Raw genomic sequence first — 17,583 nt, 5'->3', positions numbered from 1 at the left:
TAATTCTGCCTGTATAACCATTGACCTCAAACCAACATCCTGTGTCCTAGTGAAAGAAACGCACCGCAGGATTAACATGTTAACATCGCCATCCTTTGGAATGAGCGTGTATGTTCATCTTATATTGTATACTTACAGGTAACGTGTTGAAACCGCAGGTGGGATGTGTTACTGAACGTCTGAAATGTTTCTGTCACATCTTGTGTTTTCCATGAACTAACGTGGAATCGTGTGCTTTAAATTACAGCTGGTGTTTCTTACAATGCTGCTGTTTTCTCTGGGTTTGAATCCTCTACCTACACCTGTCTGAATTTGTGTGTATATTCACAGACTATATATAAAGTATGTATGAATAGCTTTTGAACGCACGTGGATGTGTATGCATCACACACACACACACATATAGAGAGAGACAGAAGGAAAGAAAGAGAAACTTTATTTTTAGGCAAGTTGCAAATTTGAGTCTTCACTGGGTATCCCAGAAATACAGATGATGTAGGTGGGGTTTATTTTGCCGGGGTGGTTTTTTTTTTGAGAGCGAGACAGGGAGAGCGGAACAGATGGGCCTTTGGTAAAGATTGCAAGAATTCTATATAAAATTCAAGTGTGTCTGGATAAAGCAGATACTTTTTGAGGAAGCCAGTTATTAATGTATCGTCGTTAGGGTTTCTGCTTGTCGTGATGACACAGTTAAACTGTCCTGGAAGAAAGTGTGCCTAGGGACTATTGTATGAAGAATGCAAAACAGAGCAGATTATTAACAAAATAGAGTATGCTTCTGAAGAACATTTTACCCAATAGTTAAAAGGACAGCTTTCTATATATCTGATACTAATTCCTTTAGGAAAATATATCAGTCTATGGTATAACTTCCTAAACTTTCATAGTCATCAAAATTGTGGGTTAAGATTGAGTAAATCTATCAAAGCGCCTTGGTAACATTCATTTATTCACAACGCAGGGCAAAAACTTGGATCAGGTGGAACTCGGTGCCAGCTGAGCTGTGATAGGAAGTAAAACACTAGTTTTCTCAATTCCGCGTCAGTCCCTAATATCATGTTTCGATGGCTATCGATCCTCTGAAAAGAGTGATATTTGAGAATTCTCACAGATCGCTCCGATCGCAAAGTGAGACTGTTCCTGAGCTCAGCAAACTATCGCAGTTACATTTGCCCAACTGTAAGAGTCTTCGTTGGCCAGAGCGTTAAAGTCACTGGTAAATCTAGAACACAGTAATAAATACCCACTTGCAATAAATTATACTGTGGAAATGAATGGAACTGCTTTAAAAATATATGAAGAACTGTTGCTTTTAACTAATAAACGATACAATTTTTTTTCTTCAGTTATCTACATCTTTGAAGCTTTATCTGGAAAACCACTGGGTGATGGAAAACCTCTAACCCATAAGGTAAGGTGAAGGATATAGTGTCTCTTTTCTTATTTTACTTTGAAATTAAGAATCATTAATGGGTTTCCTCATAATGGGTCTAATACTCTATTAAAGCTTTACAGTCTTAATAGAAAAGAGCTTGGCAATGCTAGCTGACTCTTACGGAATAACAAAATGCAGATTCTTTGTGCAGTGTCAGTGTACAAAGGGATATACTATAGCTTGTGTCCGGTTACCAGCGTGTTTCCTGTGCACAGAAGCGTTTGAAACTACAGGCAAATAGTTTTGTTATGCAGTAAAACTGATGAAATGAGTTTCCTTTGCATGTACTGCAAAGCGACTTTTATTAGTGCCAACCTGTTGTTAATAGTGAAGAAAAGAACATCACTGAAAAGTTGTCTGTCTTCAGTCTGAGTTTTTCCTGGTTTTGCTTCAAAAATGGTTGCCTGAACTGCATTATACTTTTCTTCACTTTTCTGGTATACAACAAAAGCAAAATCAGGCAGCTTCTATGCTGCCTGAAGAATAAACATTCTGCCACTTACATTTCTGTAGTTCTGTGGTAAATTCCTAAGCTCTTCTCTGTTGCAGTTTTGTTTAAATCTGCATGAAATTCAGTTTATATAACGTTTCATTCAGCAAAGAATCCTGTCAAGAGGACACACGTAAAGTGTCTTTACAATCCAATTCTTCAAGAGTTTTTTGCCTTGTCTTTAGTAGAGCCTTCATTTCTTTGAATATCACATGCTTTCTGTGATATGAATCTCCACAATAAAAATCAGATATTTTCTTTTTCCTTTGCAGACGGAAATTGTGGAGATTGCTTTGGACCAGAAAGGACTTACAAGTGAAAGAAAAATAGCTTTTATTGATAAGAACAGAGATCTTTATATTACTTCAGTTAAACGGTTTGGAAAAGAACAGAAGATTGTCAAAATAGGTTAGAAAAATTCAAAATCAGTTTTAAGTACATCCTAGCAAATAGACTTTTATCTAGTACAAGAGACAAAATTTTGCTTTTTAATTAACAGTGAAGTTGGACGTGAAAAAACTGTAGAAGTAGTCCTGTGGCTTTCATAAGATAGTGGTAGAAACAATTTTAGTACAATTTATCTAAATTTTGATAATTTTGATATCAGTTACATGTAAAGCAGTTGTTAACATTTAAGCACTTGTTATTGCATTCCAGAGTACGCAGCTAAGAGGATATTGGAGAAGGATTTGTTCCTCAGAATTATTCGATACAGAATCGTACAGACATTTTTCTTGCAAATGCAAACTCTTAAGTTTGTAATATTTTTAATTAAAAGTTTAAATGCTGTAGACAGAGGCATGATCCCTTAAGTACAAAGGTGCAGTCTGACCATTGTGTTAATTTTGATCTTCAGTCTCAGAACTAAGTCCAAAAAACACTTCTGAAACGAGTTTTCTTTCAGAAAGAGAGAACTGAATTTGGCTGAAAGTTTGTAAGATGTTACCTTATAAAGTAGGGGGTTAAAAGCAGTCTTTATAAAAGGAACTAAAAATGACTAATAATTACCTTTTTACTACAGTTTAAGAAGTGTATCTTTATTTTGAAGTTTCTTGTGGTAATGCATATTATTCTGTTCTCTTTAAGGGACAATGGTTCAAACTTTGGCTTGGAATGACACATCTAACATTCTTTGTGGGATTCAAGATACCCGTTTTACAGTCTGGTACTACCCCAACACAGTCTATGTAGATAAAGATCTTTTGCCAAAAACTCTGTATGAAAAAGATGCAAGGTAATAGATCCCTTTTCATCAAAATAGCATTACTATGTATTTCAACTAGTTTACTTGTTCCTTAAAGAAATATTTTAATTTTGGGAGTTGAAGTCGTAGCCAAGGTTGCAACTTTTAAAATTCTTTTCATGCTTCTACTTCTTGATTATGAAACGAGAAAAAAGTGTTTTATAAGGTATATCATAAAGGGTGGAGTTGACATGACAATGCGCAATTTAAAAGTAGCATAGCAGCGTGATTAAAAGCAAAATTTTAATCGTAGCTCTTGAAATATTGCCTTAGTTGTTTGTAAATAAACAAACAAAAAATATCTCTTTAAAGTGTCTGTTGGAAATTAAAAGTATAAATATATTGGGTCGCAGATAATATTGTTTCTAGCTTGGCATATGTACTTGACGTGTTTACTTTGTGATATGAAATTCTTCATAAAGAATACCTGAATTCGTTATTCCGTTCTGAGAGTTATGGCAGCCCAAATGTTTTTAACTGAAAAATGTATTTGAAAATTTTTGCACAAATACGCAGTTTGCATTTGCCTTACAGTCAGTGAACGTGCGCAACTATAATTTTATTTTTAGAGAACATTACAACTACCTGTTGGATATAACTGTTGAATAACTAGGTGCTTAGATTTTTATATGCTCTGAGAACGAAGTATAGTCATGTAATTTTGAAACAAAGATTTTTTTAAAAATTCCTAATGTTCTTTTCTGTAAGAAAGAAGTGAATATTAACTTACCTTTCTTTCTCTACCCAGTGAATTTAGCAAAAATCCCCAGATTGTACATTTTGTAGGAAATCAAATAACAGTTAGAAGAGCAGATGGTTCACTTATTCACCTTAATATTTCACCTTATCCTGCGATCCTTCATGAATATGTTAGTAGTTCTAAATGGGAAGATGCTGTCAGATTGTGTCGCTTTGTCAAGGTAAATGCTAATTATCGAGAACTTTAGTAATGATAATTGCATATCAGATGTTGCATCTCATTTCCTTTCTTCTGTTTTGTTGCTGATTATTTTGGGGATGGTCATGAAAAATGATAAATTTTTCATAATTACATCATATACATAAACATAGTTTCATCATTTTCATTGTACATAATAAAAATTCTTATTTTTATTCACACCAAAGTCCAGATGGATTGAACACAGGTACTCACCGAAGTTAGTAATAAGCTTATGTTTTTAGGACTAGGCCTTAACATAACCGATTAAAAATGATCTGCATCTCACATACAGTTGCCTAGTATTTTTTCATATTTTATTTCACTTGTTTTTGTGTTGTTTTTTTTTTTCCTTTGCCTTCTTTTGTATGTATTTAGGCAACAGCAACAGATGAGGTGAGTCTGGCAGTCTTTAAAACAGACAAACAAGAACTTCCCCCAATCCTGTCTCCTTTCCCCCATTTACTCCTAGAAGAGAGTTTAGCGTTTTCATATGATTATCATGACCTTAAATGTGTATTTAAAGGATTTTTGTATTTGCATTCTTAAAACAATACACATCCAGATAATTTGGGTTGTATAAGGATTTTTACTTTGAGTGTTACCCCTTTAATAGCAGGCTTTTATTCCAGTATTTGGCAGTGGGAAGTGGGATTTCAGATGTCACATGCGGTATTATGTTAATATTTTTGAGTAATCTAAAGGCATCATCTTTAAAACTAAAACATCTGTACTGGGTGGTGATATTCATAATGCTTTTTCTTTCTGATTAATATGAAGGTTTTCTAATTTTCAAGGATTTTTTTTTTGGCCAAATTCTTCATGCATCCTCTTCGTTCTAATGGGTAGCGTCATCCAATGAATTTAATCATACTTAAAAGAAAAAGTGTTTAAAATTTACAGTGCTTTTTTAAATGAAATGCCAGTATAGGTATTGTGGTTTTTCACTGTCTCTTTTTATGAGCTTTTCCTCATTAGTCTGTATCTGTCACCGAGTGAGGAAGGTCTTTCAAGAAAAACTACAACAGAATCTTTATTTTCGGTGTGAAGAGTATTCACATCATCTGGTTTTAAGCATCTAAGTTAGCTCCCTAGGTCTCAGTCTTTGAAGACTTTTCCTTTCCGTTGATTGCAAAAGAAAGTTTTTGGTTTTGATAGAAGGGAATCTAAACCGGCCTAAACTAGATGGGGCGAATATCCTTTCTGTTTCACAATCGGTGTTGCCTGGGCTGAGGGATGACCTGGAATACCCTTACAGCACCGTAAACAGAGAGCCATCACAGCTGGGCTTGCCTTGACTACTTTGTTTATCTTTCACGATTCCTAAACTCTTCATGGATATACAGGGCTATTCTGTTGATTTTGGCAACCCAGGTAGACAGTTCGAAGTATTTCCAATTGGTAGTAACAAAACGGACCGTCTTTCTGAAGAAAGAGGGACCAGCAAGACCTATTGGGGAAAAACTCCTAGAAACTTGGTCTCTTGCATAATTTCAGGCTGAGCTTTCAGCATTTTATCACCATTTTTCGAAATAATAGGGAAGTGGGGAGAGAACGTGACAAAGATTTTTACGAACATTTGATTTTCTGAACAACTTCAGTTCTCCCAAATTATGGGCTACCAGCAGGAAGGTTAATCTTGTCCTGAATCACGGTAATAAGAGTGGGAACACGTGGCCAGAGGAGGAGGATGTGCAGAGACAGGGAAGCCACAGCCTCCGGCTGAGTTACTGTATTTCATTGGCTTTAGTGGCTTTTACCAGTTTTGTTTCAAACAAAAGCGATTGTAAGACAGGGCATGGGAACATGTTTAGACCATACTCGACGTGGATGTTTATTCTGATTTAAATCAATTGTAATCCTACGCTGCTTCTAAAAATCTAGTCACATTGCAAAGCATAGTCAGATTTGTTATTGAAAATATTTAACAAAAATACTAAAACCCATTTAATTCCTAGTGCAAACACTAACAAGTGCATTCAAAATTGGTTTTTTTTCCTGTCTGAACTAGAGTTTTGAGATGTGGTAGCCTAAACCACATTAGCTAATATGTTTTTGTACTATATCTTTGTCGTAATGTTGTCAGACTTGAAAAGGGAAGGTATCAAAATGTCAGGATTTTCTTAAATGTTTTCCTGAGTTAGTCAGGTTTCCTTAAGGTTGTGTAAAAGAAATGCAAAAGTCATGAAAATAGAAAACAAAGGTATAATACTTTTTCCACGAGGTTTTTCTAATTGTTAATTCTCAACATAAAAAGTACTGAAAATATCACAAAGGAGACAGAGCTGTTGAAGCTCACTCTTACTCTTCAGCAGGTTCGTAGTCTGTTCTACAGTCAAGTAATATTTTTTTTCCTTTCTCTTTCATTTGTAGTACACTTCTGATAAATGCACAGTTAGTGTTATTGTCAGCATTGTGGTTCCAGTACAGTTGTTTTTGAAGCCAGGTTGAGATTACCCAGGTTAAATATTTTTTTTTAACTACAACCAGTGCTTTGATTTCCAGTGTAGTTCCACAAGTGGTGACAGGGACAGCGATGATGAGGTCATAAAGTGGTACTATGGCAAGAGTTCATTACTGGCTGAGATGCTGAAAACTAACGATTCATTCTGCCACACTATCAGTCTCAGGTGATCACAACATCAACTTTTCTACAATGAAGGAGTTCTGAGAAATAATTTAGTGACTTTCTTATAAGAGACTTTGTTGAGGTCCTCAAACCAGAAGAGACTTAGACCACAGTGCCATAAATGGCATACTGAGAAATGTTGTATTGTTATACGTTATTTTCAGGACTTGTATACTTCCTTTGAGAAGTCATTTTTAGTATGATAATAAATATTTGAAGTTTTAGGAGTTGCATTTTTTTTAAAATTTCAGGATCAAACTATGTGGGCATGTTTAGCTGCTATGGCAGTTGCCAACAAAGACATGGCTACAGCGGAAATCGCCTATGCATCAATTGGTGAGGTAAGAGAATGGTGTTATTTATTTCCATCTAAATTGTTGCAAAACTACTTTTATTAATTAATTTCCCTTATTAAACTGTTGTACATCTCGTTAACAGATTGACAAAGTTCAATATATCAATTCCATCAAAGATCTTCCATCCAAAGAGTCGAGGATGGCTCATACACTGCTGTTCAGTGGAAACACCCAAGAAGCCGAAACCCTGCTTCTGCAAACAGGCCTTATTTATCAAGCTATTCAAGTCAACATTAATCTTTACAACTGGGATAGGTAGTATTTCTTTAAACACAAAATGTTTATAAGCAGTCTTAATGAGGTAACCTGTAAATTATTTCGGTCGGTTTTAATATCGCAGCTACTTAGCTGACTAATTTCCTATCTGTGATTGCCTAGAGCTGTAAAAAGATTAAGTTAATCATATCCTGACAATAAACAAACAAGTAACTGTTTTTGTATCACATTGAGAAGATGCAAGTATTCTGTGGTGAAAGTTCAAAACATGCTTGGAAGCATTTTTAAATAACATTTTGCTTTTTCAGTATTGTTAACACAGAAGAGACCTTAGCAATACCTCAAACTGTATGTGACCCTCGAAGAATTAAGGCTGTTTTGAAATGTCTTGTTGCTAAAAATAGATATGTGGCTATTCAGACTCCCAGCACTGTGTAGGTGGATGAAATATGAATTAGGCCTGAGAAAACAAAGTAGGAATTTCTCCTTTAAACAAAATCCCACGTTTTCTAACAGAATCTTCTGAAGCCATTTACTACTAATTTCTCTGCTATTATATTCATATCACTGTAGGCAAAAAGTTGGTTTTCCCCCACGTATCTGTGTCTTTTTATTATGCTGCCTAATATGTGTCATCTAAAAACTCTATATCCAACATAAGTATTCCGTATGCCATTGAGAAGAAAACAGATGAGAGAAATCAATTATATATGTTATCCAATGACTGATCTTTCCTGCCTGTAGAATATTTGTAACTGCTGTGTAGCATACGCTGTAAATATGTATTATGACACTGTTCAGAAGTGATTCCTGACTACAATAGTTATTAAAAATTATTACTTTTGCCCCTTTATACTGAGAGTGCTAAACTCTAACCGTTCTGTTTTATTTCCTTGAAATAAAAAGACTCTTACTGTCAAGATCCAATGATGTGATGAGGTTGTCAACAGAAATAATTGTTGAATATTTTTCAGAGCGTGCATCATAAAGTAGACGGTCTCCTTCGCTGGCTACTTTTAACCTCCTGTGATTGATACTAATGTAAAACTGCTTGGCACTATAGATTAGGAATCTTTGCCTGCAGCCCAATCGCTTTTCAGCGTATCATTTTGCAAAACCATGGTGATTGTAGTTGTGCCAGAGCATTTATATAGCCTGACAAGCCCATTTCTGTTTTATTCCAGGGCTCTAGAACTAGCAGTAAAGCACAAGACACATGTTGACACAGTCCTGGCTTATCGACAAAAGTTCCTAGAGGACTTTGGTAAAAAAGAAACGAACAAAAGATTTTTGCAATATGCAGAAGGTGTAAGTATTCCTCAGAATTATTCCTACAGCTTTAGGTCAGCCTGCTCTTTGTTGCCAGTTTGGGGGGCGGGGGGGGGATTGCTCCTACATTTTTCATTCTTTGGTTCAAATCTGGACACAAATCTTAAGATTTTACATCTGAGTAAAAGTTCATAGCTTGATGTGTGGCTACGTGGCTAGTAATAGTCGCGCATGTGTTTTATTTGAAGGCACAGATACAGAATGTATATATTTAGTATCTGGCAAGGATTATACAAGTGAAGGCACAGTTGTTTTCTATAAACAGGGAGCTAGTCCTTAGTATGGCTGAATGTGTAATTCTTAAATGTCTTCAATATTTTTATGTAATTTTATGGATAGCGATGATAACAAATGTTGAAGGTATCCAGATATATATTTAATAGTGAAGTACGAACCGTTCTGCCAAATATGATAAATAGCTAAATATACAATTTCATCAAACCTCTGGAAACCCTCTCCGGCATCAGTAGGTCATTTCAATTTATTAACATTTCACAGATCTTAAAGACTGAGGACAGATCTTACAGTTCATTAGCTAAAAGTATCTTAGATTCCGCTGGAGTGCTTCTGCGCGTTTCCCCTTACGAGAGGCACCCACACCTGCACCTGAGAGAGCAGTTTCATTGAGCAGCCCTTCCTGCTCTTCCCCTCGCTGTTCCTAAGCATTCTGGGGGTGAAACTATGAAACGAGACGTGTACTTTGACTGTGTCGGATCCTTTCATCCACTGTAGCTGATGGATCAGGAAATACATCCAAGCTGTTAGCTCAGGTCCTTTGACTGGGCAGTGCCCATTACACTTTCAATAAAGCTCCGTTTCTAATGGAAGTCATTAGCTTTTAGCACTTTGAGGGATGTTTCATTTCCTAAACAAGAATAAAATTCAGCACGATATCTAGCCCCCCAGTGAACCATTCTTTACCTAGAAAATACAGAAAAATAACAGAACGGTTTCCAAGCACTCTTGCCATGCAGCAGTTTGCGCTGCTATGCTAGAAATATGTCTTCTACGTAATTTAAATCCGTTATTGAGCAAAAATGTTAGTCCCCTGATGCATCTGAAAGAGGCTTTTTAGATAGTACTGTCTTGTCTTTTTAAATCATCAAGAAAGCCAAAATTTCTAGAAGGGTTCCTAAGCGATAACACCTTGGGTGATGCGAGTGGAGCCTGTTTCACCTTAAACTCAGTCTTGAAACTTGGGTCTCAGACTGCAGAAGGTTCCTGGAGTAAAGAAGTCCTTGAGCTGTATTCTGCATCTGTGTTCTGGGTCCTGTCTGCTGGATCTGAAACTAGGAGAGAACCTACTTAATGACGTGGATTTTAAGCTCTTGGTTACAGTGGTCTCTGAATTCTTAATACAGTCCGTTAAACTCACATAGCAAAGTTAGAAGGAAACGTTAAGGGCATCAAAGAGAAAAGCAAGAGTTTGTGTTGCTATTCCTTCTCAGGGAAGGAAGAAAAAGGGTCTCGATTTCCTTCTCACCACCTAAAACTCCTTCAGGCTTAAGTAGGGAGTTCTTATGTCTTCTCTATGCTGCAGCTGAGACCACTGATCTGCAATCAGATCCGGAATCTAAACAATGTGCTTAGTTGTTATATCTCACATCTTTATCGATAAGGTATTATGAACCTAATATGTTAACTGAGAATCCATATCTTGGCAGTTACTAGGTGTCACTGGCAAGGGTTGTTGGCTTCACTGGCAAGTAGCTCTCTGGGCTAGATGGCAGAATTAGCCCGATATGTGGTATGTTTAGCATCTGTGTGACATCTGTTAAAGCAAACACATTCTTTCTTAGAGCTCCATAAAGATTTCAGTCATCAGATCCAAAGCACCTGGACCCAGTAAATGCATCCTGAATTGAGGGATTAACCTTTTCACATGAGAATGTGGGTATTGCAGCTATATCTCCTCTCGCAGAGAATCTTCCTTGTTATTTCATGACTTAGTTAACAGAGTAACAGCTACTCTGAAAATTCCCTGTGCAGCAGTTGAGATATTTTTCCCATCCCATCTTTGACAGTCTTAATTCTCCAGCAATGAAACTGAACTTTGCAATTACATTTTTGCCCAGTTTTTGGACATGTTTTCATAGTTATCAAATGCACCGTGATCCATTCTTTCTTGTGAAGCATTTTTGGAAAGAAAGACGGCTATTGTACCCCACTATACCATGGATATTGCTCTATATCTATTGTCTGAAGTTTCACTGAAATAGAATACAGCCAGAAAACGACGATTCTGTGCAGCTGGAGAAATGCCAAGATAAAGCTAAAACATTTGTTGATGTAGAAGACAAATTTCCAGCAGAAATCTCATTTCTGTTATATCAGATAACTCGTGTAATATGCTATCAGTTTACTTGGTGGACTTTAGGTGCAGTCAAAAGACATCACTGCATGTATTATTGATAAAGGGCTATATTCGCAGTAATAGGACACAGATGTCGTTACGTTTAAATTAGATGCAAGTTGATCCAAGTTATTTTTGTATTTCAATGGGTTTTTTGCCAGACACAATGAGATGTATTAGTATTTGTTAAAATATATCAAGCGTATTTCATTTTAAAGGTGGAAAGCTCAGTTTGTTAGAACTCAAATGTGCCCTCATACATTCTGTTAGTATAAATTGTCACTTACACGTGAAGAACTATACAATGATTGCTATGGTCACTTTGTAACTGTAACTTCAAATTGTCCTGTCAGTGAATACCTATCTGTTTGACCTCTCTGTATAATGTTAGTTGACCTCTGCGTGCTTGCTTTTCTGTTCTTACAGCTGGAAGTGGATTGGAATAAAATCAAAGCCAAAATAGAGATGGAAATCGCTAAAGAAAGAGAACGAGCAGCAGCCGGTCCCGCAGTGAGAGCCAGTGTAACTGTACAGCAATAGCTGTCCTTTTGGTCACCTTAATAAGTGCTTCTTGAAGATTTTGTACTGGCATATTTTGGCAAACATAAATGAAAAAAGCCACAGCGAACATTTTGTGGGGAACAGGAGTGAGAATTGGTGTAGTTCTTGTTAATGGTCGGACGACAAGCGGAATTGTGTACTGCAGTCTCATTTTGAGCTGGGGTTCCGTTCTGATGCCCTGGCTCCAGTGAGTACCTACATTGTAGTCTATAATACATGTATGAGAAAAAAGGGAAATTAACTGTCTTTCCATTAGTGGCTTTTAAATTTTCATTGCCATTAAAATTATTCAACCTTGGTTGCCTCTAATTAAGTACCGATTTCCCTGCTTAAGCACCTAGTTAAGTAGTTTGGTTATTTCTGCAACCTCAGGGACCTCTGAAAAGACTCGTTTAAATTGCCCTAAAACAAATTTTGTGAACTGTAAGTGTTGAAAAATTTAAAAAGGAGCTTGCATCTATAAAGTACAGGAGAATATTTCACTCACAGTTACAGTAATACAGATTTCTGCTGGTACGTATGTACTAGCAAGTTCTTTAATAGATGATTTTAGATTACTTCAGCAACTCGGCTTTGTCACTGAAGCAAACCATTTAGCAATAAAAGGGTATTTTCTGAGATAATGTAAATTGTTTAAAATACTACGGAATGCGCTTTGAATGTTGTTTGAAGTAACAAACAGCGTTGTTGGTTGGTTTTGTAGCATCTAACATGTATAATTGGCGATGATATTGAAAGCTTCCTTAAGGTTAAAATATCATATTCATTTAAAATAAGGAAGAGCTTTCCATGTATTTTTTTTTTCTGCCCAAACCACTCGATTTGAAAATACTGTTTTTACATTTGTGTTATTTCATCAAGATGTGTTTTTCTTTGTTTTACATATGAAAGTGGCTGCATATGCTAGATGTTCTTTGGAGAAGCCCTTTGCATTATAAATACGTGAGCAGGTTATTCATAATTGACATTGTAGAATATGTATCTTTCAAGTGTTACCATCAAAATGTTAAATATCTTTATATCTGGCAAATTTCTCTTCTGTAAATAGTTATGTGACACTTTTTTGTATAGTTCATAAATTTCTTAACAATAGAAAAATAAAGGTTTGGTTTTTTTTTTTAAATGTATCTAGTAGGTGATGCATTAGGTGATCTCCATTGATTTCCCTGACTGCTAAATAAAACACAAATTTTGATGTAGCTCATTTGAAGTTCCGCAGTATTCCGGTGTACTGACACGTGACAAAGTGAACACCTTCACCTTCCATTGACTTGCAGAAAGCACTTACTAGTTCCAGAATTGAGCCCAAAATATCGCTAATGGCGAGTGTTTAATGTTAAATTTATGAAGCCTGGCTCAGATTTGTAATGCGATGTAAGCGATTTTTGAAGACCGGTCTGGTGGTGATACAAAGTTCAGGGTCTCAGCTCGATCTTGCTCTTTTATTCTCGGGGCAGTTGGAAGTACAGCAGAGGCAGCAAATTCCCTCAGCTTCTTCAAAATGCCTGGTGCAATAATTGACCGTTCCAAAGGTGGGATAAAACAGCGGAATGGATGCCGCGCTTGCAAAGGTACTGCCTTTGACCAACTGCCCTTCACAGAATTCACAGAATTGTTAGGGTTGGAAGGGACCTCTGGAGATCATCTAGTCCACCCCTCCTGCCAGAGCAGGGTCACCTACAGCACGTTACACAGGACAGCGTCCAGGCGGGTTTTGAATGTCTCCAGAGTGGGAGACTCCACCACCTCTCTGGGCAGCCTGTTCCAGTGCTCCACTACCCTCAAAGTAAAGAAGTTCCTTCTCATGTTAAGATGGAACTTCCTATGTTCAAGTTTATGCCCATTACCCCTCGTCCTATCACTGGGCGCCACTGAAAAAAGACTGCTCCCATCCCCCTGGCATCCTCCCATTAAGTATTTGTATGTATTAATAAGATCCCCCCTCAATCTTCTTTTCTCTAGACTAAAGAGACCCAAGTCCCTCAGCCTTTCCTCATAAGAAAGGTGCTCCAGTCCCCTAATCATCTTTGTTGCCCTTTGCTGGACCCTCTTGAGCAGTTCCCTGTCTTTCTTGAACTGGGGAGCCCAGAACTGGACACAGTACTCCAGATGCGGTCTCACCAGGGCAGAGTAGAGGGGGAGGATGACCTCCCTCGACCTGCTGGCCACACTCTTCTTGATCCACCTTCAGCGGGATGTTGATGTCAGTCACAGAAAGTGAATGACGCGTCTCGGTATTGATGCGAGGGGCTGTATTTGTCGGTGATGGGAAAGGTGGTTTAGTTCTTAGGCCAAAGCACAATAGAGACCTTAAGGTTTTTATCGCTGATCAGATCTATTTTTTTTCTGCGCGCATCCAGGCCTGAACTACGTGCTGTGCTGAGCATGTTTGTGTTAAATAGAAAACAAAACAAACCAAATATTTTGGAAAAGCACTGATCATTTTTCACCAGGTTCTAACCTGGTACGATTCCAACCTTGGGTAGGAAATCTAAATTTCAGAATATTCTCAAAAGCAAACATTCTTATCTGGCTTACCTGGAGTTGTCGCAGGGCTTTTCCATACCGCAGTTGCAATTTCAAGAAAGGTGCCATCTGTCCAGTCCGAGATATTTTTGTGCTAGTTTGTCTGGTGGGGTTTAAAGTTCTGCATTGCATTTGGCTGTACCTGTTTTCAGCCATTTTCAATCGTTTATTTAATAACATCTATTAAGTAAAAAGAAATACCGGAAGGGTACGGATGTTTCAGGTGCATTTATATTCTAACAAGCTGCAGCAAACCTTGTGTATGTGCTTCAATGGGCAATTTCGGATGTACTCACTAAGATTTGCATATTAGCAGGTGCAAAGTAAGATCGAAAGTACTTTCACCCCACTCGTTGTGTTTGGGTTGTGTTACCTCCTTGTCCAAACCCTGATTTAAAACCTTCCAGAGCTGTAAATGAAATAGCTGATCAATTACTGACTGCATTATCGGCCAGTGCAAGAATACTGATACTTCAATGAATTAAGGTTACATACTTTAAAAATAGGTAGCACCCTATTTGATTATTGACTGATTAATTTAAAACATCATGAATCTAAGAAGTTAGGGATTAACAGGATCGAAATGTGGTTGGTTTAGTTGCTGTTGTGATGGATCAGTGATTCAAACATAACCCCAGTTTTGCCGTAGCAGGGTGGGTGTTGTAGTTCATACACTTCGTTTCACCTTCACCACGGTAGATTCTTTCCGGTTGTAAGAAGGGAGATTCAAATGGATACAGGAAAACTGTATCTTTGAGGTAAAAGTAAAAACTAAGACGAGTGTTTAAAAGCTGTAATTGAGTTAGGAAAGCAATATACTGAAAAATGGTTGTGTGCATTAGGTAGCGCTTCCCTCTTTTAAACTTTCAAATGTTGCGCTTTGCTCTCGTTGCATGTGGGCTTGGAAATGACGTAAAAATATACAGAGATTCTTTTTCCCATTCTAGCAGTGTAAAACAGGACAGACGGAAATCATCAGTTAATGTAAAGCCAGTACCGTACCGTGCGTTAGAGGACAGCCGTGTTTACATCCCGCTCCTCCTGCCTTGTCCGTCACCCGTCAGCGATGGGCAGAGGTTGGTCTGTTCCCTGTGGACAGCCTTCTCTTTACGGTACGCAGCAGCCACCGTACCTTCCTAAGAGACCTTACCGATGGGTGCCAATGGTGATGGCAGTGAAGAGCAGCGCAAAGAGCCTTTTAGGAATGTCCTCTTGGATTTGACAAAAAAAAAATTTGGAAGTACTGCTTTAATCTTGCTTTACACCACATTTTAACTATCACTCTGGCTCCAGTTACTCCAGGTAATGCAAATGGTTAAAGAAACCTTCTTCATTTTTTACCTCTAGCTTAATTTTTTTTTTTTTTGTGGTTTGCATATTTTTAATAGTTCAGAGGAAAAAAGGAAAAATACTTTTTGTGTTCTGGTAGTTAAGACAATGAGAATTTGAGATCTGTATTTGTCTGTTGGATTTTATCCTTTGAAACTGGGACAGGATGAAGCTTTGAGTCATCTGACATGAGAACTTTATTCCATGGGTTACGTCAAGCCATTTCCTACTGCAGGAGAACGAATGTTTGTCTCTAAAAGATTCTGTGCATCAAATAACTATGGGTATATCGCATTTGTACGAGAGGCCAGCACCTGTGTCGTCGAAGCACCTTCCTCTGAGGGAGACGAGAGGTATCAGCGGGTAAGAGGTGGCGTTCGAGTGCGTCTGGGAGTTTTGATTCTGTTTGTGGCTTCACTGTGGCTTCTCCCTGCCTCGCTTTTCCCATCTGCAGATGGGAGTAATGTACTTAGTGATGCTGCAGAGCTGGTTTTTTGGATTCTAAGTTAATGTACATAATGCACTCAGACAGCGGAAAGGCTGGCAAATTACCGCTTTAAAGGTTTTCAACCCCCAAACCAATAAACATTAATAAATGTCATGGCACTTGATGAAGGTGCCCAGTACTGTTATTCCCTTATTGACAGATGAAGTCACTTGCCCGTGGTCAGCCAGCGGGCCCACGCAGGCTGCCAACAGGACCAAACTATCTCTTCAGTGGAGCCCTACCTGCTGATCCAGACAGCTGCAAGGAGACCATCCTCATCCCTGCTGGAAACTGGGATAGTCGGTGAATTCCTTGAAATGGCAAGGAATCAGTCTGCGAAGCCGACTACAAGATTCGGTTGTGCAGCTCTCATTGAATTTAACAGAAACTGCCCGGATGGAATTTGATGGCGGTTTCGCAGCCGGGAGTCCAACGAGAGCTAGGTGTGCGGTGAGCACGGCTGGAGGAAGCTTCACGGGGTCTGCCTTGAGCAGCAGCGGGATTTCACCCAAACCTATCAACCTCCCTTCTCTTAGAAGGTAAAATTCACTGTTGTCGATAACAAAAAATGTCCTGCAGTCCTCTGAGATGGTCTTTGCTATTTCTTCAGAATAAGAATCACAGATTGTTTTGGGTTGGAAGGGACCTCAAAGCCCCCCCAGTGCCACCCCCACCCAGGGCAGGGACACCTCCCCCCAGCCCAGGTTGCTCCAAGCCCCGTCCAACCTGGCCTTGAACACCTCCAGGGATGGGGCAGCCACAGCTTCTCCTATCCCTCCCCTCCCTGATCAAGAGTCCCTCCCCAGCTCTCCTGGAGCCCCTTTAGGCACTGGAAGGGGCTCTGAGGTCTCCCCTTTTTCGCCTTCTCTTCTCCAGGCTGAACCCCCCCAACTCTCCCAGCCTGTCCTCCCAGCAGAGGGGCTCCAGCCCTCCCAGCATCTCCGGGGCCTCCTCCAGCCCCGCTCCAACAGCTCCGTGTCCTTCTGCTGGTGGGACCCCCCGAGCTGGAGGCAGCACTGCAGGGGGGTCTCCCCAGAGCAGAGCGCAGCAGAGGGGCACAATCCCCCCTCGCCCTGCTGGCCACGCTGCTGGGGATGCAGCCCGGGATGCCGGGGGCTCGCTGGGCTGCCAGCTCACATTGCCAGCCCATGGGGAGCTTCTCATGAACCATCAACCCCAGGTCCTTCTCCTCAGGGCTGCTCTCCATCCATTCTCCGCCCAGCCTGGGTTTGTGCTTGGAAAATATGTAGATTCTATTGGATAGAGAATGGAAATACTGATGGCGAAAGGCAGGGGAAGAAGCACTATCCATTGAGTTACAACGTGTTGGTACTTCTGATTCCAAAAGAAGCAAAACAGGAACCAAAAAGTTGGTGTTGCACTGACAGACTGAGTCTTAGGAATGGCAAACGCCCCAAAGCTGTGAAGCACACTCCTTTTCGAGCAGTAAAGCAACTGGAGAGGTGTATCTCATTGTCCTGGTGCTGGCCTTGACTTGATTTTTCAGGTATATCTGGTAAATCTGCCTGAAAAGTAATGTAAGCCCGCTGTGGCTTGGGCCCCCTGAGGGAAATTATAAACCCCGTTACAGTTTAACTTTTAAGAAAAAAAAAAAACACAACAAACTCCAACCTGGGAATTTTCATTATTTGTAAAATAGAAGGCATCATTCTAGCAAGATACTAATCTCAT

At 38.9% G+C, this 17,583-nt stretch overlaps 1 protein-coding gene across 1 annotated transcript in view; it reads left to right on the top strand.

Annotated features, from left to right (window-relative positions):
- The window catches only part of IFT80 (intraflagellar transport 80), a 51,771-nt gene extending 40,141 nt beyond the window's left edge, over nucleotides 1-11,630 (top strand). Inside the window, exons 12-19 of the mRNA XM_009884410.1 lie at nucleotides 1,347-1,411; nucleotides 2,198-2,333; nucleotides 3,012-3,159; nucleotides 3,917-4,088; nucleotides 6,986-7,075; nucleotides 7,173-7,345; nucleotides 8,491-8,614; nucleotides 11,415-11,630. Coding sequence (XP_009882712.1) covers nucleotides 1,347-1,411; nucleotides 2,198-2,333; nucleotides 3,012-3,159; nucleotides 3,917-4,088; nucleotides 6,986-7,075; nucleotides 7,173-7,345; nucleotides 8,491-8,614; nucleotides 11,415-11,528 — 1,022 coding nt within the window. The 3' untranslated portion in view covers nucleotides 11,529-11,630. The remainder of the gene's footprint in view (nucleotides 1-1,346; nucleotides 1,412-2,197; nucleotides 2,334-3,011; nucleotides 3,160-3,916; nucleotides 4,089-6,985; nucleotides 7,076-7,172; nucleotides 7,346-8,490; nucleotides 8,615-11,414) is intronic.
- The last annotated feature ends 5,953 nt before the right edge of the window (nucleotides 11,631-17,583 follow it).

The sequence above is a fragment of the Charadrius vociferus genome, unplaced genomic scaffold, assembly GCF_000708025.1.
Source record: "Charadrius vociferus isolate BGI_N301 unplaced genomic scaffold, ASM70802v2 scaffold104, whole genome shotgun sequence".
Taxonomy (NCBI): Eukaryota; Metazoa; Chordata; class Aves; order Charadriiformes; family Charadriidae; genus Charadrius; species Charadrius vociferus.
Note: the sequence above shows the minus strand (reverse complement) of the source record. Positions and strands in the feature narration are given on the sequence as shown.